Source organism: Petromyzon marinus, chromosome 54, assembly GCF_048934315.1.
Source record: "Petromyzon marinus isolate PM22_M1 ecotype Great Lakes invasive population chromosome 54, UKy_Petmar_22M1.pri1.0, whole genome shotgun sequence".
NCBI lineage: Eukaryota > Metazoa > Chordata > Hyperoartia > Petromyzontiformes > Petromyzontidae > Petromyzon > Petromyzon marinus.
This window is the reverse complement of record NC_133720.1, coordinates 5,222,848-5,244,982: the sequence shown is the minus strand read 5'-3', so window position 1 is coordinate 5,244,982 and position 22,135 is coordinate 5,222,848. Positions and strand designations below refer to the sequence as shown.

The following is a 22,135-nucleotide window of genomic DNA, read 5'->3' as shown; positions in this document are numbered from 1 at the left end:
AAGCTTTGGGGCCACTTCCTGGAGTCGTGGAGTTCTTCCATTACTCGTACATTTCATAAAAGCGTGTTTTTAAAAAAAAAAATTACGATACTTATTTTGTCACACTCACGTGGTGCTGCTGATCGCCGGACTGGTTACAGCCTTTGGAGCGGTTTTGCCGGATCGGCGGCCCGGGACCGCTGGATATTTGCAAGCCGAATAATCGATGATCGACCGTATTTTTATTTTATCAGGCAAGGCTCACAGAGCTGTACAGCTCTTTTTCATAAGTGACCTGGCCACAAATGATAGCTCAACAAAGCAGCTCATCATAGCAGCCAAATACAGTAAAACCTTGGATTGCGAGTAACTTGGTCTGCGAGTGTTTTGCAAGATGGAGCAAACATTTTAAATAAATCTTAATTTGATAAACGAGCGAGGTCTTGCAATACGAGTAGCACGTATACGCTTTGTCTGCCGAGCGTCACGTGATCACAACTGATATACGAGTGCCTTGATATACGAGTGCTTTGGATTACAAACACGTTTCCGGAACGAATTATGCTCGCAACCCAAGGTTTTACTGTACTCTAAACGCGTGACGTTATTCACCTAACAACCGATTGGCTAGCAATTAGCGACAACTGGCTGTTGGTGGTGGCGGCGACCGCACACGTGGCCTGCAACCCAGCACTGTGGAGGCAGCGTGGGTTGGTGTATCACCGCACAGACACTGTCCATCTCCCTTCCGTCAAAGAAGTGCCATAAAACCCTGACTTGCCAGAAGGCGGTACCAGCAAAGGTGGACTCCACCCTGTTCCATCTGCGTGTGGATTTTCTCCCGAGTGCTCTGCCACCCTCCTGCATGTATAAAACACTCACGAATCCCCATTAAACCTTTCCCGTTCCGAGACTGCAAGTTGCAGGTTGGGTGTCCCCGTTCACCGCTGCATCGCGGAATGCGCAAGCGGGCCGGCGTTAATTTTATTTAGAGGCGTAGCTACGGCCCTTGTTTATAAAGGCATTGTTACTCACCACAGAGAACAGTAGCGACACAACCGCCACACTCTTGAGAGCTGGCGCCAAACCGTGTCGGACGCCCTCCCGCGTGGCCTTGCGGGAGCCTCTGTACCGACGAAGTTATTTGATCTTTTTTTTCACGGTTCCGTTCCGATGACGTACGCATACGGAAGTAGAGCTTCACGTGCGTGCAAGTCATCGGGTCGGAAAGGGTTAAGTGGCTGCAAACACCCGAACGTGTAGAGAGCCGCACAACTTGCGCACCTGTTCGCACTGTGCTATACATTGTTATTTTTTTAAGATCTCAAAATCAATGACACACCACCAACGATGCAAAACGTTGGTATAATAATTTACTCTTCATGATTGTTTATTCATTAACACATTGGCATTAAGCATTATAGGGATATATTCTTGGTTCTTTCGGTAAAGTCACGTAGAAGGGAAACAATACAATAAAAAAAATATAAGACAATAAAATTCTCACGACGTTTAGACTGCAACACAAGCAATCATCATCAGGTGTGAAAACCACAGCAAGCAAATTTGAAAAAAGTGGCGTTTTTTTTTACGTTAGCACCACGGAGAGCGATTTGACAGTTTGTTCAGATGGACGAGTCCATCTATGTTCGGAAAAGAGGGGGGAGACGAAAATAATGGATGCGGTCTGAAAGCCACCGTAAGCGTCAAACAATCAATTAAGACCCGAAATGGTTTATCAAATCCTTCCAATGATTGCTAAGCCAGAATCCATCTTCTTGGTTGAAATTGTCTCTGTGTTTGTATATGTGGATAGCCTAATGAACGAATCTCTCATGGTAGCCAGATGGCTTGCACAGAACCTCTGTCTTGGAGAAGTCAATGTTATGTGAGCTTACTGAATTATAACAGTGATCTGCCACGGCCGAGGTGTTGGTCCTACCGTGTTTTAGGTCTGCTTTGTGTTGTTTTATATTTTTATTAATTTTGTTTCCCTTCTACATGACTTTACCGAAAGAACCAAGAATATGAATCCCTGCAGTCACGAAAGCTTTAAATCATTATAGGCATTGTTTAATAACACAGGCAAATCATAATGGGTCCCTCTTCCTTTGCCAGTACCAAAATATGATAATAGGTTTTTCCCCTTTTTTCTGGCAACAAAACAGCTGTGTTAAGATGTTAAAACACCAAACTGAAACCTTTATACAAGGAATCATGTCTGCATTAACCACAATACTTGTGGTCAGAATGCAAAAAACATTCTGATAAAATATGCATTGTCTTTGAAACTGATTGGTCCACACCAGAGACAGCTTTCTTTTGCATACGCCTTTTGGCATCCTCTGGTCTAACACCATTTGAGACGAGGCTCAAAAGAAAGCTGTCTCTGGTGTGGACCAATCCGTTTCAAGGACAATGCATCATGTTATCAGAGTATGTTTTTTGTTTGCATTCTGACCACAAGTATTGTGGTTAATGCAGACATGATTCCTTGTAAAAGGTTTCAGCTTGGTGTTTTAACATCATAACACAGCTGTTTTGTTGCCAGAAAAAAAGGGGAAAAACCTATGATCAACACGGGTAAAGTGAAAATGTAAATGTCTGCTCTCCAGACACCATTGGAATGTTCAATAAAATCTTAGCGGAGTACAGAGAATTTCCATTTTATCATTATAATCATCGCACGGCGTTCATAATTTCCCGAGCCAGGCAGAGACGGCTGCTTTACATCAGCAGCCATCTGAGTCCGCGCGAGTCCACCCGGTGGACCACCTTGAGACCAGCGTCGAGTCCGGTCGGCAGGCGTGGGGGGCGTGCACACGTCAACAACCGCACGCACGGAGTGCGGTTGTCGTGGTCACATTGGCTCCAGGTGCAGAGGGAGGTCAGCCGCGCGCGGGACCCAGGAAGATGGCGGGGAGAGTCGGTGACGAGGGCGGTTGGAACTTCCGTCGAAAACGCGCCGGTCGGTCGCCCACACGAGACACGTCCAAACCCGCCAGCGGGAAATGGGGACGAAGCCCGAAGAAGCCCCTTAAGGAAGCACGAGGGGTGGGTCTCACAATTAAACAAAAAAACCCCCAACGTGAAATTTAACCCAACAATGCGTCCAGAGGAGTTTCGTAGTCCAGCCCGATTAAACGACCGTTCCCCTGTCCCGACCGGGGCCCGCTGTCGGGCGGACCCAGCCACCCACCGCAAACGCCACCGCCGCTTAGGATTTCTTCACCAAGTGCGTGCGCATGTGCGTCTTCATGCTCGAGCCCTGCGAGAAGGCGCGCCCGCACACGTCGCAGCGGTAGGGTTTCTCGCCCGTGTGCCGCCGCACGTGGCTCGTCAGGCTGGTGTAGTGCGAGAAGGCGCGCCCGCACACGTCGCAGCGGTAGGGCTTCTCGCCCGTGTGCGTGCGCAGGTGGCGCTTCCACGTCGAGTACTGCGAGAACGCCTGGCCGCACACCTCGCAGCCATGGGGCTTCTCGCCCGTGTGTATGCGCATGTGCACCGTCAGGTAAATGGACTTGGCGAACTGCCGCCCGCACTGCCGGCACTCGTACGGCTTTTTGGCGGCGGCGGCGGCGGCGGCGGAGGAGGAGGAGGCGCCGCCGGGAGTAGCGCTGCCGTGGTTCTGCCGGCCCCGCTGCAGCACGGCGCACCACTTCGCCGCGGGCCCCTGCCCTCGCGATTGGCCCGGCTGCAGCGGACTTAAGGTGGCAGCGCCGCTCGCGCCCAAGGCCGCGATGCCGCCGACGCCTTCGGAAGCCTGCTGCTGATGCTGCTGATGCTGCTGCTGTTGCAGGTGATGCAGCTGCTGCTGCTGTTGCTGCTGCTGCAGGTGATGCAGCTGCTGCTGCTGTTGCTGCTGCTGCAGGTGATGCAGCTGCTGCTGCTGCTGTTGCTGCTGTAACTGGACGTAGCTCTTAATCCTTGCCGCCCGCAGCGGTCGCTTTGTCGCGCTTTGTAGCGAAGTCACGCCCTGGATGAAGAAATCTGAACGTCCGTCCATCTCTGGACCAAGCGAGCGGGGAGAAAAGATGCGCTCGGTTAGATTCTTCTGGATTCGGCCAAGAGCGCCAAACATAGTAATGTTCTTATTTGTCTGTCGCATGACGCTTTGAAAGCAACAGGCGCGTAAGTTCGTTTGGGGCAATGATCGGAAATGAGAGTGGCAGATAGCACTTCACACCGAGACCCACAGAATCACATATAGACCCATAGGCTCACATATAAACCCATAGACCCACACAGAGAACCACAAACTTACACGGAGACCCACAGGCTCACACAGAGCATCGATAGACTCGCATCAAAGACATGCATAGACCCCACTCAGAGATCCACTGGGGTAGGGAACCACGCGGAGACAGCGAGACATTGGCCGGGCCAGGGGCCCCACATGGGGACGCCAAAGTAGCGGAGACACCAGCCCGGACCTCGACGCAGCCTTACACAACGCAGTCGCTATCGCCATCGCCCGAGGACACTCACTCATTCAGTCTGTGCCAAGCCAACTTTGCGATTCCTATCGATGAACCGATTGGAGACAGTGGAGAGGGAGGTTCATGGGAACGAGAAAAAGCAAAGAGCCCCCTGTACAGCCTTAACAGACTGTTGGGGCAAGTGCCGTTAGAGTAGTACCCGTGAAGGCCGGCACGGCGCACGAGAGGGTGGGTGGCCAGAAACCACGCCCGGCCGCCTTTGTCTCCCTTGTGGCTGTGGCGATGTTTACTACACACCGCACCAGTTACTCATTCGAGGCCGAGTCACCCTTTAGGGGAGGCCCAAGACCGGTTCGGATAACCGTCACCAGTGGCCGTGAGCGGGAATCCAACTCTGGTCGCCGGGTTCGTAGCGCGTCGCACTAACCGTTGCACTACAACACACGCGCACACACGGGCCTTGCCTGGGCGGTCTTGGTTTTGAGCGGGGAAAGCAGACGACGCCTCCGCGGAGTCTACATCGTTCCAGCCGCACACTGTCCCGTGCACAGGGTCCAGCACCTCGCCTGGGAGCCGCACAGAAAGTTGGCAATGACCGGAGTGGGGGACATTTGTTAGCTTACCGCGCTATGAACGGGGTGGGGGGGGGGTGGGTCCAAGCTTGATTCCAGGTCCTTGGCTAACACCAGCAATGTGTTGCCGCCGCTGGACCGGTGCGGCGAAGTATGGTCAGACGACCCTCCCACCCGCGGATAAAAGGCACGGAGAGGCGTTGTTGCAGGAGTGAGATCGATTTGAAAAGAAAAAAACAGCTCGAACGTAGTCAGACAGATTAACTGGATGATGCGGTTGCTGCCGCTGGCCGAGTCGGGCAGTGGTGCACACAAGTTTCAAGGTCAGTTTATAAAAAAAAAAATTATTTAAGTACCCTGTGCGCCAAGAAGCTCACAAATCGGGTTTCATCAACAAAAGCGTCGGCTCCCTGGCGAAAGCGGCGTGTACGTAAACGGGTCGCGAGAAATCACGAAGCAAAAATAAATCTAGTGAAGGGAAAATAATGGCAGCAAATCACGTGATGTAGAGTACATTGCGAAATTATCCTTCATATGTTTAACGAAAGTGAGGATTACAATTGCAAAGAAGGCATGGCAACGCAAATGCTAAAATAGCACAATGAACAACAAAACTCAAACGCATTCGTCAACAATTACAACGAGCATGCACGCGGCCTTAACAGAACCAATACAAAATGGGGGGGGGGGGGGCACGTTCAGACAAGGACCCCCTTCTTCTACTTCATAGATCACGAAAGGCCACTTGCGCTGTCTCTGGAGAAAGGCTGAGAGTTTGCCGCGTGATACCTGAACACCCGTCGCCGTGCTCCATCTTAGTACCTGAACACCCGTCGCCGTGCTCCATCTCAGTACCTGAACACCCGTCGCCGTGCTCCATCTTAGTACCTGAACACCCGTCGCCGTGCTCCATCTTAGTACCTGAACACCCGTCGCCGTGCTCCATCTTAGTACCTGAACACCCGTCATCGTGCTCCATCTTAGTACCTGAACACCCGTCATCGTGCTCCATCTTAGTACCTGAACACCCGTCATCGTGCTCGATCTTAATGCCACGCCACGCAGGCCCGTGGGCAGAACTGCTGTCCGTAGGCTCGCCCACTTCATCTGGGGGGGGGGAGGGATAAAAAAAAACAACAAGAGGGCGAACCGCGCCGTTCAACGCCATCTCCGCTGTCAAAATACCCTCCGAATCCAGTGGCCTTCTATAGCGACGGAATAACACTGTCCGATATCGCGCGTCTCCCCATGCAGTCGCTACAAACAGCAGCAGTGTGTGGCCCCTGTGTGTCTCTCCCCACGCAGTGGCTACACACGGCAGCAACACCAACGCCGCTCCGAAAAGTCGTCCGCCCCGCGTCAGACTCGCGTCGCGGTGGGCGGGGCCGCGCGTTAGTTCGGCGCATTGAAGTTCCACGAAAGGAAACAAAAAAAAAACGAAACGCGTTGAAGCGAAAACGCGCTGCGCGAAACCAACGCGTGTCAGACGGCGATTCGCTGTGCATGCACCTCCGTGTGCGCTGTGGATTGCGCCAAGCTGCGAGATGCAGCCGCGTAAATGACGCTGCGCACAAGCCGAAATTGTTCTCGTTGAACGTGGGCAACGGATGAGCGCCGAGTCGAAGCGGGGACGGTTCCGCTTACCAGAGCGCAGCGTCATATCGTCTTCCAGTTCCAGATCTTGCACGTTTGCTGGAAGTTCGGCATTCGAATACTCGTCGGTGATATCTTTGAAAAAATAAAACGTTCAAAAACCACGTGAGCAACCTAATCGCGAATCTGTGCGTACGTACGGTGAACCATCATAACTGGTAGGCAAGGCCGCATTTCCTTGCTCGGCAATAGCAGCAAAATATCTTCGAACGCTGCCAGGCGCGCTTCGCGCGGAGAGACTCCTGGCTGGTGCCAGAAGCTCGTGCTACCACGCTGCAGCAGGTGAGAAGCAGCAATGCACAGGACACAATGGCGGCTGTGGCAGACTAAGGAGTCAACTATAAACTCTTTTTTTGTAGACGCTCACGGGAAGGGAGTTTCGCAACACTTTGCCATTCGTGCGAAGATCCGCCGCCGACCCTCCACAGCGCTGTGGATTCCAGGCAGCCACGTGCAGCAGCGTAGCCACCGCGGTCTCGCAGTTATAAACGTCTGCGAGAAAGAGCTTCATAGCTCATCGGATTCCTCCAGGATTCTGACAGGCCCTCGGCGGACAATAAACTCACCGTGCCTTGAGTAGTCGCGCAAGCTCTCTCCGGAGTGATCCCGTTCGGCGACGCCGTACCCGGGGCTGAGATCGGCCGCGTCGTCGGAAGGCCCTCCGGCCGCGTAGCCCCTCCCGTCGATGGAGCCCAGCCTCCGCACGGTCAGCGTCAGCTCGCGGCAGAGGCCGCTGAAGAGCGCGACGAGAACGTCCACGAGGTCCCCGAGGGCCGCGTCGGATCGCACGCCGCCGCCGCCGCCGCCGCTGCTGCCGTAGCCGGCGTCTCCGGCGTCTCCGGCGTCGTCCGACGACCGCCGCAGGGTGCCAACCACCTGGCGCAGCACGGCGTAGAAGCCGAAGGGCAGGCGGTCGCGCGCCACGGCCAGCAGCTCAGCCCTGATGCGGCCGTCGCCGACGCAGGCGCGCAGCACCGAGCCGTCCTGGATGCCCAGCTCCGAGCCGATGGCGCTGGCGACGTTGGCGCTGACGCCGTGCGTCCGAAGCCACCCGGGGAAGTCTTCGCTCGCGTCCGTAAGAACGCTGGCGGCAGCCATGGCGGCGACGCTGGTGGTGATGGTGGCGACGGGTCGCTGCGGAGAAGGTGAACGCGCAATACTGTACAGCACTGGGCGCACAACCGTTACTCGATCAGTAAAATTGTGTTTAATTCAAGGCGGCTTTCTTAAAACCAAGGTCCCTGTATGTCAGTTATTAAAACTTTAAAATTGTTATGGTAATTAGGTTAGTCTACAACCATACCTTTTTTGTAACATTTAGTTTGTATCTGTGAATGCCAGGCTAAACAGGTATGCTTTAAGTTAAAATAAAAACTTTGGCAGGTAAAAAACAACCGTCACCAAGCACCTAAATAAACAAAACTCTCGACACGTTCATCAAATAACACCACGTGCCCTTAAAAAGAAAAATGAAAAAAAGAAAAAAATATTGGCGACGTTTAGGCTAATGGCCCGTGTCTTCATAGTATATAAACTGGGGCAATTGTCAAAAATGTCACGTTAAGAGGAAATTTGCCGTTGACACGATTTAATCCAACCCGGTTGGAACACAAGAGGCGTTCCCGGATGCCAGTGGTTGTAAAAACACGGCACATGTACATGTGTATGTTGAACTTCTTTCACACCCGACGTAGCCAGCCGTGCTCATCGGAGGTGCAGGGGAAGGACAACATGGAACGGGAGAGTAGCCATGGGCCCTATGACCAGTAATGGAGACCCTTCCCGCATCACCACCACCACGCAGAGCCCCCCATCACCACCACCACGCAGAGCCCCCATGACCACCACGCAGAGCCCCCATCACCACCACCACCACCACCACGCAGAGCCCCCCACCACCACCACGCAGAGTCCCCCATCACCACCACCACGCAGAGCCCCCCACCACCACCACGCAGAGTCCCCCATCACCACCACCACGCAGAGTCCCCCACCACCACCACGCAGAGTCCCCCATCACCACCACCACGCAGAGCCCCCCACCACCACCACGCAGAGTCCCCCATCACCACCACCACGCAGAGCCCCCATCACCACCACGCAGAGTCCCCCATCACCACCACCACCACGCAGAGCCCCCCATCACCACCACCACCACGCAGAGCCCCCCATCACCACCACGCAGAGTCCCCCATCACCACCACGCAGAGCCCACAACCACCAAATCCTATCATCACCACACCTCGTTCTCATTGTATGCAGGCCCTGACCTTGCCAACCCTGAGCAGCACCACCAAACCCTTCTCTCACCACGACCAGGCCAAAACCTCACCACCCTCACCAGACCCAACCCTCACCACCACGAGATCCAACCCTCACCAGCACCAGGCCCGACCCTCACCACCACCAGGCCCGACCCTCACCACCAGCAGGCCCGACCCTCACCAGCACCACCAGGCCTGACCCTCACCACCACCAGGCCCGACCCTCACCACCACCAGGTCCTACCCTCACCACCACCAGGCCCGACTCTCACCACCACCACCAGGTCCTACCCTCACCACCACCAGGTCCTACCCTCACCACCACCAGGTCCTACCCTCACCACCACCAGACCCTACCCTCACCACCACCACCAGGCCCTACCCTCACCATCACCAGCACCAGGCCCTACCCTCACCACCACCACCACCAGGCCCTACCCTCACCACCACCACCACCAGGCCCGACCCTCACCACCACCACCACCAGGCCCGACCCTCACCACCACCACCACCAGGCCCGACCCTCACCACCACCACCACCAGGCCCTACCCTCACCACCACCAGCACCAGGCCCGACCCTCACCAGATCGGACGCAGCGCGGATCCTCGCGCTCAGGTCACGCCGCGATGAGGTCTCGACGAGGGCGAGCTGGCGCGAACGTCGGTGTCGGAGGTGGGGTGGGCCGGGCCTCCCGCGCGTCTCTTGGCGGTGGGAGTGGAGGCGCCGCGTCGAACAAAGAGACGGGAGGGGGCGGGGGGGGGCGGGGTCAGGGGGCGGAGGGCGGGGGGCGCGCGCGCGCGGGAGATTCCGCCAGGGACCGCGCTCATTTTCCCCGACCTCGCCGCGTCACGCGCGCGGCCAGGAGGCAAAGGCAAAGCTCCCCCGTGTAGCCTCCCGCAGACTTTCAGTTTTCAGGGGTTTTTTTTGGTATAGCCCCGTGAGCCATTCGGCTCTTGAATCGGGTGCAACCACAACAAACAAACAAACAAAAAAACACGAACAAGAAAAACATCTTAAAGTGACTGTGTGTGACTGTGCAAACAGAAAATCCATGAAAAAAAAACAGCAAAATATTCCTGAAAAAAAGCACCGTACACCACCAACGTTGTGTGCAAAAAAATCCCAGTGGGATACAAGTCAAACAACAACAACAACAACCACAAAAACTTACATTAAGGCCATCAGTCTAACTCCGTACTACAACAAAACAAACATGTCCAAACCAAAAAAAGTTTTTAAAATCACCAAAAAATAAAGCCATAATTGCAACGTAACAGTGATCACAGGGACTGTGACCGAATTTTTTTGCAATAAACTACATTAAATAACATGTAACACCAAATCCTAGAGCCATAGCTGGCTGCATGAGTTTGCATCCACAACTGTTGGGCCAAGTGCTGTTAGAGCGAGCGGGGTGGTGGCCAATAACAACAACACCACCACGCCCGGCCGCCTTTGTCTTCCCACACCGCCGCATCAAGTACTGTTTTGAGGCTGAGTCGACCTAGGGGGGGGCGGCGAGGGGGGGGGAATCGAACTCGGGTCGCCGGGTTCGTAGCGGCTTCAAACAACGCGCACTGGAGGAGGATAATCTAAACCAGTGGTTCTTGACCTGGTGTACACTGTACACGCATTCCTCATGACTGTCAACCCGTTATCAGTGCTGTTGTGTATATGTATGTGCCTTTTCACTGAAAATGTTTTGTTTTTAATATATATTAAGTGTGATATTGCCTACGTTTCATGTCACGGCTCCTTGGGAGGACAAATGCGTGGTTCCCTGCATGCCGAAAGTCGTCGGAAATGCCAAAGATGACGAAGCCAAAGCTGAGCCAAATGGGAACGGAGGTGGCATCGCTCGGACGGATGGGCCACGATTTGGGAATAACCAGAGCTGAGGAGGGAGGGCCTCAAAGCCGTCGAATATTTCGCTTCCCAGGAATTCACCGAACTCATGCGGCAAAGGAGGAGCACGTTCATGGCAGGCCGTGAAGGAACAAACTCTTGCACGGGGGGGGGGGGGTAAGAGTTTATTCCTTCACCCGAGGGAGGGAGGACCCATGGCAAAACACAATAAACTCGCTGCTCACACGAGGGCAAATGCAGGGCAAAGAGACGAGAAAAGCCACTTGCCGCTTCACTCTCTGAATCAAACAAGCCCCAGTGCCCGGAAAGTCGCGACCTCCAAATGCCAACCCGCGGCATATGAATATTCTTAGACATCGTGATGCTAAACGTCCACTTGATGATGTAGCTCAGGTCAATAGGTTTAACGTGACTATTTTGCGTATTTAATTGACGATTACTGTTACGCAATAGGTCTGTGATAAGCAGGTATAACTTAATGATAATTCACTATGTAACACAATTTTTGTTCTTGGGTACTAAGTGTACATTTTTTATTGATTATGCCTACAAAGTATAGAAAATTGCTATTATTCCCCACAAACTTTGCTTTTGTGACCAGGACTTTATGTGAACGAAAGGCACAAATTCGCTCGTTTTCTCATTGAAAATAGGTACATTTCAAAATACCAATGTTCTGATCACAAAGGCAAAGTTTGTGGTGAATAATAGGCATTTTCTGTACTTTTGAGACATAAGCAATTAGGAAATAATACTTACTACCCAGGACCAAAACATGTTTTTGATACACAGTGTTATTAATGGAGTGGATTATTAACTTTACTTTTGTGTCCTGATCACAAAATCAAGGTTTGTGGGAAATAATATCAATTTTCTGTACTTTTTAGGCATACCGTAAGCAATTAGGAAATAACACTTACTACCCAGGAACAAAAATGTTTTGTTACACAGTGATATAATGCAAGGAGTGACCCAATTAGTTTCTGAGAGAACAAGTGGAGGACCCATAGCAAAACACAATAATTTCGCTGCTCACCCGAGGGCAAATACAGGACAAAGAGACGAGAAAGCCACTTGCCGCTTCACTCTTTGAATTAAATAAGCCCTGGTGCCTGGAAAGTCAAAACCTCCAAATGCCAACCCACTGCGTATGAATATTCTTAGACATCATGATGCTAAACGCTCACTTTGATAGAATGTACTGTTATCTTATGATGTGGCGCTCAGGTCAAAAGGTTTAATATGACTATTTTGTATATTTTTATTAACGATTACTGTTACGCCATACGGTCTGTGATAAGCAGGTAAAACTGAATGCTAATGCAAGGAGTGACCTGGGGGAGTTTCTGAGTGAGCAAGGGAGGACCCATGGCAAAACACCATAAACTCGCTGCCGACTCGAGGGAAAATACAAGAGACGAGAAAGCCACTTGCCGTTTAACTCTGGATTAACAAACCCTGGTGCCTGGAAAGTAGAAACGTTCAAATGCCAACCGCTGCATATGAATATTCTTAAACATCATAATATTAAACGTTCACTTTTGTGATAGGATATATTGTTACGGGACAATACAGCACATAGGGAGTTTTGAATACGACTAGTTGCATGTTTTGTTAACATCCACGTATCCATACGTAAGTGTCATGAGATCTTGGTTCAGCATATAAACCTGATAACGAATTTTGTAAGTTTTGTATTGAAGTATTGAACCAAAGGATAATTCAGAAAATATACATAATACAGATTATGTAAATTGTGCACGACCAAAATAATATGTTCCAGGGGTATAACCAGAGCCTGCCCGACCGCCTTTGTCTTCCCAGTGGCTATCATTGCATACTGCAGCAGGAATTCATTTTAAGGATGAGTCGACGTAAAGAGAGAGGGAAGTCCGTTTCGCAATGAGCATGGCTACAGACACACATACCACACCTGGGGCAATTAAGTGGGTTTGTGCCTATGTAGTGTATTAATCTGGACACACTAAGAGTTGGAGGCACATCCTTTATTCCGTTCCATATAGTCACAGGGGATATCTACCCACGGTCCGTACACTATCCGACCAGCGACGCCGAGGATGTAAAGACGAGGACGAGGGCAGCAGCCTCGACTGAGTGTCGGAGCCTCCCTTTTATCCTCCCTGGCGTGGCCTGGCTCCGCCCTCGGCCACGCCCCCCTCTGGATCCCACTAGGAGGTTCCAGGCTCTGCCCATGTGTCTCACTGGCAGACCGGGCTACTATACCCATAGTCCTCATCTCTTCGAGCATCCCATGCCACGCATTCTAGTGACTCATTTTATGTCACTACACCTACACAAATTGTGGGATGACCTCTGGAGGGAGTTTATAGGGCGTGATGACATCAGGTGCCAGGATGTCTTCGGAGCCAGAACCAGGGATGAACTCAGGCTGACCCGATGGATGCACCACGTGGGCAAAGGTGGGAGAAGCTTCGGGCCTTGATGTCTTCGGAGATTCATTAAATAAGCTAGAAATACCCAGCAGGTTGTGAGTGGGACTGGAACTCGGCTAACCAGGCTCAATAGGAGAAGGGATAAACTTATACATGAACACCCAGAGCGAGAAAGGCCGTTTCACAATGACTACAAAGACAAAGATCCCCCATATAGCCTGTAACAGACTGTAGGGGCAAGTGCTGTCAGCGAGCACCTATGAAGGCCGGAACGGTACACGAGGGGGTGGGTGGCCAGCACCACGCCCGACCGCCTTTGTCTCCCTAGTGGCGATGTTTACACACCGCACCAGGTACTCATTTGAGGATGACTCGACCTAGGGGAGGCCCGGGAACGGTTCAGATAATCGTCACTGGTGTTGGCCGTGAGCGGGAATCGAACCCGGGTGGCCAGGTTCATAGCGCAGCGCGCTAACCGCTACACTATCGCTCCCCACTACAGACACACACACACACCACACCTAGGGACAATTAAGTGGGTCTGTGCCCACACAAATCGTGGGATGACCTCCAGAGGGAGGGAGTTTGATGGGGGTGATGACATCAGGCGCCTGAATGTCTGTGTAGCCAGAGCCAGGGATGAACTCTGACCTGGTGGATGTGCCACGTGTGTATAAAGATGGGAGGAGAACGTTGGGCCATAATGTATCTTAGGTAATTGATCGCACGAGCTAGAAATCCCTATATAAACAGCACCCCAAAATCACGCAAGTCAGTCTTGTTGAGGCAAACTCCGGGACTGGCACCCATAACCAGCCAAGTGGCAAGAGTCTTGCAACGGCAAAGGGCTCTCTGTGTTGCTACAGTACGTGTTGAGTTCTGCGCTGACAGACTCTTGAGCTTCGCTGAAAGTTTTATTCGACGTTTTTCCTCATGTTTTGAGTCACTCGCATAGTCAAGAACGGACTTGGAGAAGTTGTGCTGTACTAAGCTAGGCGTTGTGAGAAGCTAAGTGGCGTGCGAATGCATTTCCATATAATACTGTGATCAGCTAAGACGCTTGCAAAGTTAAGTGGAGATTTGAGTTATACACCAATATTGATGCTTTTACGACCATCCAGTACGCATTGATGACCACGTATATTTGCATGGAAACTGTTGTCGGTATTCTAATAAGAGTAAAAAAATAAAAATCACGACGTTTCGGGCACAACACAAGCGCCCGTCATCAGGTGGGACAACCACAGCAAGAAAACAATTGCTAAAGTGGTCAAGTCTTGACCACTTTAGCAAGACTTGACCACTTTAGCAATTGACCACTTTAGCAATTGTTTTCTTGCTGTGGTTGTCCCACACCTGATGACGTCGCGATTTTATTTAATTAATTACTTACTTTTCACCCACGTGACTTTACCGAAAGAACCAAAGATCCTTGCAGTCACGAAAACTTCAAATCTAGGATTCTAATACGAGTTTGATGTTAAGGTAAGTTGAGATTAAAGTTGCTTAGATTAAAAACAGGTTTCCCGAGTGCTTGTTTCCTAAACTCGTGCATTATTGCCGTAATGACGAACTGTATCCTGCGGTGAGGTCTGAATCCCGAGACCTAATATAGTTACACACATCATTGTTAAAGAGAGAATCATAAATGTTGAAGCGAGAATCATTGATATTATCACGATTGGTGATACATACACCTAGACAACATATTTAATTTATGTTTTTTTTTTAAATCACAATATATACAACAGACCAATTCAAAACCTTATTGGTCACCCCGTGCCCCTTATCAATCTCAACGTTCACCCTCCAAAGTCCCATCACAAGGGAGAAACACAAATAGACCAAAAAATATATAAACAAAAATGTGCCCGTATTGGAACGGCTGTACGCCGTGTGGACCTGACAACTCGATTTCCCTGCAACACGAACACGGAGTGAGCCATGTGGGTTGACACCTATGATCCCTTTGTGGGTGCAAGATGCCCATTCTGGGGGGGGGGGGGGGGGGGATGCGGGATTTTTTTTTAAAGAAGCTAAATCAAGAACACAAATTAAGCAACGGACACGTGAGTTTAACTTTGATTGTTTCATCAAACGCGTTGTATTTATTACCATTGTTTTAACAGTTGAGAACCAAAAGGGGGTGCAAGGCTGCAGTCAAAGGTTAAGATCTACTCACTGCTCTAGGGCAGGGGTGGGGAACGTCCGGCCCGCGGGCCGTATAAGGCACCGCGAAATCATTTGGTCTCTGGCCCTGCCAAGGCAACCGCAGGCGGGACTCGAAATTCAACAAATCTAGGAGAGCAAACCTGGAAAAAATAGTTGCGAGTCGCAACAACATCATCAATACCGGCTAACATCACCGCCACGCCTCGCCAAAGAGAAGCAGTGCCAGCCATCGCATTAGGGGTGAGTCAATGAAATGTTTGACCAAATAAAACGGGCTAATTTTTAAGTTGATTATTTTGTACGGCCCCGCGAACGATGTTATAAATATCCAAATGGCCCTTGGCAGAAAAAAAAGTTCCCCACCCGTGCTCTAGGGGGGAAATCACAAAACCGAACTGCACAAGACAATGATGCCCCCGTAGAGCATTGAACGGACTGTTGTGGCAAGCGCTGTCAGCGAGTAGCAGCACCTATGAAGGCCGGCACAGTGGCACACGAGGGGGCTGGGTGGTCAGCGCCTCGCCCGGTCACCTTTGTCTCCCCAAGGCTGCAGCAGTAAAAGGTTAAAGGACCACTACTCTATCTTGATTTGAAGCTTTCGTGACTGCAATGCCCACGTGACTTTACCGTGACTTTACCGAAAGAACCAAACAGGGCCATTGCTCTATACGGTGCTGCCTGCACGGAGTGAAGGCGTTCGCAACATCGCAAAGACGACGACGCGATGATTCGTGTTGGCGTTCACGTTTATTTTGCAGATGAAGCTCAACCGCCTCATGAAAACATCTTCTTTAGCACGGAGACCGTCTTTGTAAAGACAACAACGAAGTGAAATCACTCTGCATTGTAGCGGTGTGTCGGGCGTGTGTTGGATTCACCAGTCTAATTGGACGCATTTTCAATTACGCCAAAGTCATCCGTCTCCTTTGAACGCGACGTTACTCAAAGCGGGGTGGGTGGCTCGCAGTCAGCTCCGTGAGGTCGGGCACCACCATGGCTAGGAGATGTTAAACTACCTCTCTCGGTATACAGGAGGTCGTGGGTTCGATCCCGACCCTCAATATGCCTGCTGCTGCTGTATATTTGGAGTTTGTGTGTCTCTCTCTCTCATCATCATCACGGTGGCTAGGAGATGTTAACTACCTCGCATGTTCTACAGGAGGTCGTGGGTTCGATCCCGACCCTCAATATGCCTGCTGCTGCTGTATATTTGGAGTTTGTGTGTGTGCGTGGCTCTCTCTCTCTCTCTCCCCATGGTCACGTCAATTTATCTCCAGGTCCTCCGGTTTTTTCCCTCCACGTTGAGAATCGACGTCACGCTTCTAGAGTCTTCGGCTGCCTCGAATGTCCAAATGCCGACGAGAAGCCACTTCGTTGGGCTATCCATTCGTGGCCAGGTCGCCTTTCTAAAAAAAAGAGCTACATAGCTCGGTAAGCCCTTACCTGATACGTTTAAAAAAAATAGTTTGTAGTTTGGTATTTTTTTTATGTCAAAGGTCACTGCAACGCCGTATGCGTGTGTAGCCTTAGAAGGGGAAAACATATAACAGCCGACGTTTCAGGCAACTCCCCTTCTTTCATAGCACATAAACAGAGAAGCCACCTTACTCGTACCCACTCGATCTCTGCGGTCTCTCTAGTTATGTGCTGCGAAGAGCCGTTTGCCCGAAACGTCGCCTATTATACATACTTTTTTCCTTTTCAGGCCGCACGCGCGGTGAAGTGACTGACGGACGTGTTGAGTGTTTGCGGGGTAGGCAGCAGAAGGGGGGGGGGTAGGCAGGTGTAGGTGGGTATAGTGTGCGGTAGGCAGGGGTAGGCAGGGGTAGGTGGGGGTAGGCAGCAGTAGGCGGGGGTAGGGGGTGTAGGCAGCGGTAGCTGGGGGTTGGCAGGGGTAGGCGGGGGTAGGCAGTCGTAGGTGGTGCCAGATGCTGGTAGGCGGGGGTAGACGGGTGTCGGCAGCGGTAGGCGGTAGCAGGCGGCGGTAGGCTGGTGTAGGGGAGTGTATGCAGGGGTAGGCGGGGGTAGGCGGCGGTAGGTTGGGGTAGGCGGCGGCGGTAGGTGGGCATAGGCGGCGGCGGCGGCGGCGGTGGCGTGGTTCGACCCCCGCTAGGCGCGCACGCACTTGAAGTCCCCCCAGCGTCCCGCGGCGCACTGCACGGCGTCGTTGATCGGCTGCGGACGCCCCGCGACGGGCGGCAGCTTCCAGCCGGCGGCGCAGGAGTACGTGAGGCTGTCGCCCGGCTGGTACACCGGCTGCGGCGACCTCTCCGCCAGGGCGACCTGCGCCGGCGGCTTGGGAAGCACGCACACCGGGCGGTCTGCACGCGCGCACAGAGACAAAGATCCATCGCGCAGCCTTAATAGAGTGTCGGGGCAAGTGCTGTTGGCGAGCAGGCCCCGAGGGGGTGGGCGGCCAACGACGACGGCGGCAGCAGCAGCAGCAGCAGCAGCAGCACGCCCGGCCGCCTTTGTCTCCCTCGTGGTGATGTTCAACGCACACCGCACCGGGTACTCGCTTGAGGCCGAGTCGACCTAGGGGAGGCCCAGGGCCGGTTCAGATCGACCGTCAACTCATATCCGCGCGACAGAAGAAGTCACGGGGAGGGATGGGGGCACAAGGTCAAATCCCGATGAACCTCACGATGGAGGGGGGAGACGCCTCGCTGGTGTAACCACAGGGCTCCACGCATGGGCCTTCCTACTTTTGAAACACACGTCTCTCCGACCGCCGATGTATGTGGAACTTCTTTCGCACCCTACGCAGCCAACCGCGCTAATCGATGGGATGACTTGACGGTTGGCACGTCTTCTGTGGCCGTCTGGAACGCTCTTCCTTCCGATAGGAGGAAACCAGCAGTAGGTGCGCACTTTTAAATCAACCGCATCGATACCTTCATTTCTTTAGACCTGCTTTTTTGTGTTTTTTAGTTTGTTGTCCTTTTCCCCGGCACCTCCGATGAGCACGGTCGGCTTCGTACGGCGAGAAAATAAGTTCAACGTACGTACGTACGTACGAACGCACGCACGTCCTTCTGACAGACCCCCCAAGAGCCCCGGCACGGAGAGTTCCGCAGGTGGACGACGATGCGGCCGATCGACCCCCCCCCCCCCCAACCTGCACTTGAACTCCGATCGCGAAGCCTCCCGGCACCGAGCGAGCGTGCGGGGGGTCCGGCGGTCCGTCGCTCGCCCGCCCGCTCACTCACCCACGCACTGCGTGATGGACTCCCAGTGGCCGGAGGGCAGGCACACGCTGCCCCACGGCAACGGGTACAGACCGTCGGCGCACCGGAACACGGCCCTGTCGCCCGGCTTGTACTCGGCCTGCGTTGGCGTCACGGTGAGCTTGAACACCTCGGGAACCTGGCAGCCTTTGTTCTTGCCGTCTGCGCACGTAGACAACGATTCGCCCGCATAGCCTCGAACAGACTGTTGGGGCAAGTGCTGTTAGCGAGTAGCACCTATCAAAGACAAAGATCCCCCGTATAGCCTCTAACAGACTGTTGGGGCAAGTGCTGTTAGCGAGTAGCACCTATCAAAGACTAAGATCACCCATATAGCCTTTAACAGGTTATTGGGGCAAGTCCTGTTAGCGAGTAGCACCTATCAAAGACAAAGATCCCCATATAGCCTCTAACAGACTGTTGGGGCAAGTGCTGTTAGCGAGTAGCACCTATCAAAGATAAAGATCCCCCGTGTAGCCTTTAACATATTATTGGGGCAAGTGCTGTAAGCGAGGATCACCTATCAAAAACAAAGACCCCCCGTATAGCCTTTAACATATTATTGGGGCAAGTGCTGTTAGCGAGGAGCACCTATCAAAGACAAAGATCCCCGTATAGCCTTTAACATATTATTGGGGCAAGTGCTGTAAGCGAGGATCACCTATCAAAAACAAAGATCCCCCGTATAGCCTTTAACATATTGGGGCAAGTGCTGTTAGCGAGGAGCACTTATCAAAGACAAAGATCCCCCGTATAGCCTTTAACATATTATTGGGGCAAGTGCTGTTAGCGAGTAGCACCTATCAAAGACAAAGATCCCCCATATAGCCTTTAACATATTATTGGGGCAAGTGCTGTTAGCGAGGATCACCTATCAAAGACAAAGATCCCCCGTATAGCCTTTAACATATTATTGGAGCAAGTGCTGTTAGCGAGTAGCACCTATCAAAGACAAAGATCCCCCGTATAGCCTTTAACATATTATTGGGGCAAGTGCTGTTAGCGAGGAGCACCTATCAAAGACAAAGATCCCCCATATAGCCTTTAACAGGTTATTGGGGCAAGTGCTGTTAGCAAGTAGCACCTATCAAAGATAAAGATCCCCCATATAGCCTTTAACATATAATTGGGGCAAGTGCTGTTAACGAGTCGCACCTATCAAAGACAAAGATCCCCCATATAGCCTTTAACAGGTTATTGGGGCAAGTGCTGTTAGCAAGTAGCACCTATCAAAGATAAAGATCCCCCATATAGCCTTTAACATATTATTGGGGCAAGTGCCGTTAGCGAGTAGCACCTATCAAAGACAAAGATCCCCCGTATAGCCTTTAACATATTATTGGGGCAAGTGCTGTTAGCGAGTAGCACCTATCAAAGACAAAGATCCCCCGTATAGCCTTTAACATATTATTGGGGCAAGTGCCGTTAGCGAGGAGCACCTATCAAAGACAAAGATCCCCCGTATAGCCTTTAACATATTATTGGGGCAAGTGCTGTTAGCGAGTAGCACCTATCAAAGACAAAGATCCCCCGTATAGCCTTTAACATATTATTGGGGCAAGTACCGTTAGCGAGGAGCACCTATCAAAGACAAAGATCCCCCGTATAGCCTTTAACATATTATTGGGGCAAGTGCTGTTAGCGAGGAGCACCTATCAAAGACAAAGATCCCCCGTATAGCCTTTAACATATTATTGGGGCAAGTGCCGTTAGCGAGTAGCACCTATCAAAGACAAAGATCCCCCGTATAGCCTCAAAACAATCTGGCCGTGTCTCGCACCCCCAGAAAAGGCATCTTCGCTCCCCCAGACGGTGCAGCGTGCACCCCAGGTTTAAGAACCACTGCCCTAATCGCCCCCCCCCCCCCCCCCTTGACTGGCCACACAAAATCACCGTCCGTCGCTCAAACTCTCTGTGGGGAGGTTGGCGCGGACGCGGCTACCTGCGTGAGCCTGGTGGGGCGGACGGGCCCCCGGGGAGGACGGGGACTGCACGCCAGGCCCTGCGACAGAAACGCAACGTATTCTCAGTTCTTTCGGTAAAGTCACGTTGAAGGGAAACAACAAAATATATATAAAATATATATAAAAACTATGAATTTTTTAAAATATATTTTTATATATATTTTATTATTTTGTTGTTTCCCTTCAACGTGACTTTACCGAAAGAACTAAGAATATGAATTACTGCAGTCACGAAAGCTTTAAATCGAAATTTAGAAACGCGACGCTTTAGGACCGGCTGCAAGATCAATCGTCACCGGGCGTTGGGTGGCCGTGAGCGGGAAATGGAACTCGGGTCGCCGGGTTCGTGAGCGCAGCGCTAACCGCTACGCCACCACCGCGGATTAAAACGTGACGCGCGCACGCACTGGAGACTCGACACCGGTGGTTCTACACCTGGGGTACTCGCTGCACCCCCTAGGGTAGCGAGATGCCCCTTTTCTGGAGGGTGTGAGACGTGGCCAGGTTTTTTTTTTCTTCTAAGGTTAATCATCTTAAACACAACTTTGTTTCGTCATATCCTATGTATTTATAAACATTCTAAACGTGTTTTTTTTTGTAAGATTGAGAACCAAATTGGCGCGGCAAGGCTGCAGCATGAAGGTTAAGAACCACTGGATTGAGGGGGACATGCTACAACCCAACTGGACAAGACAAAGATCCCCCGTATAGCCTGCAACAGACTGTTGGGGCAAGTGCTGTCAGCGGCGAGTAGCACCTACGAAGGGCGGCACGTCACACGAGCGGGTGGGTGGCCAACACCGCGCCCGGCCGCCTTTGTCTCCCCAGTGCTGACGTTCACACGCGGCGCCATGTGCCCATTGAAGGCAGAGTCAACCTCAGGGGTGCCCTGGGCTGGTTCAGATATTTTCCACTAGTTATTGGTAGTCACGAGCGGGAATCGAACTCGGGTCGGTAGCAGAGTGCACTGACTCCTCCTCTACCCGCTCCCCATACGAAACGCAACACACACAACAGCATGTCAACGACGTTGTAAACAACGCGCAAACAACGTTGTGAACAACGTGTAGACATTGCATGTATTCGCCACCCGACCCCTCCCGTTTCCCACTCGAGCAAACGAATCTTGAGTGGGGGGGGGGGTCACAATAATTTGGTGACGTTGAAATGAAAAAAAAGAACCCAGCCAGTGATAATATCGCGCAAAATCGGACGACGCCACAATTCCTCGCATCACATTCAACAAGCGTAACTACTCACATTGAGTGACTAATTCGTATGCCTATTTAGCAAACAAAAACCCTGGGTGGGTGCAGGGCCGGATTAAGATTGTGTCGGCCCCCTGGGCTACAGGTATCTGTGAGGCCCCCAGTAATATTTGCAAAAGTAAAACAAAGTTAAAGAAAAACTACATTTATTTTTTACAAGGCTAACAACAACAAATACAAGTCAGCATTCACAAATTAAATAACATTTCACTTCATCTCTGGAGGCCCTCCAGCTGACGGAGGCCCCCTGGCCAGCAGCCCCTAAAGCCCCGTGCCTTAATCCGGCCCTGGATAGGTGAGTGAGTGAGTGAGGAA

The 22,135-nt window shown here is 51.9% G+C and overlaps 2 protein-coding genes across 2 annotated transcripts in view; both read right to left on the bottom strand.

The window, feature by feature from the left end:
- Positions 1-1,351: 1,351 nt before the first annotated feature.
- Positions 1,352-9,673, bottom strand: LOC116954149 (uncharacterized). The gene is made up of 6 exons (XM_032974617.2): positions 9,492-9,673; positions 7,210-7,777; positions 6,635-6,718; positions 6,011-6,097; positions 4,883-4,984; positions 1,352-3,987 (listed from the first exon to the last, which is right to left on the bottom strand). The coding sequence occupies exons 2-6, from the start codon at positions 7,739-7,741 to the stop codon at positions 3,197-3,199; spliced, it is 1,596 nt and encodes a 531-aa protein (XP_032830508.2). The 5' UTR covers positions 7,742-7,777; positions 9,492-9,673; the 3' UTR covers positions 1,352-3,196.
- Positions 9,674-16,089: 6,416 nt separating this feature from the next.
- The window catches only part of LOC116954161 (uncharacterized), a 32,193-nt gene continuing 26,147 nt past the window's right edge, over positions 16,090-22,135 (bottom strand). The window contains exons 15-17 of the mRNA XM_032974638.2: positions 20,531-20,590; positions 18,571-18,750; positions 16,090-17,682 (exon numbers count right to left, since the gene is read on the bottom strand). Coding sequence (XP_032830529.2) covers positions 17,471-17,682; positions 18,571-18,750; positions 20,531-20,590 — 452 coding nt within the window. The 3' untranslated portion in view covers positions 16,090-17,470. The remainder of the gene's footprint in view (positions 17,683-18,570; positions 18,751-20,530; positions 20,591-22,135) is intronic.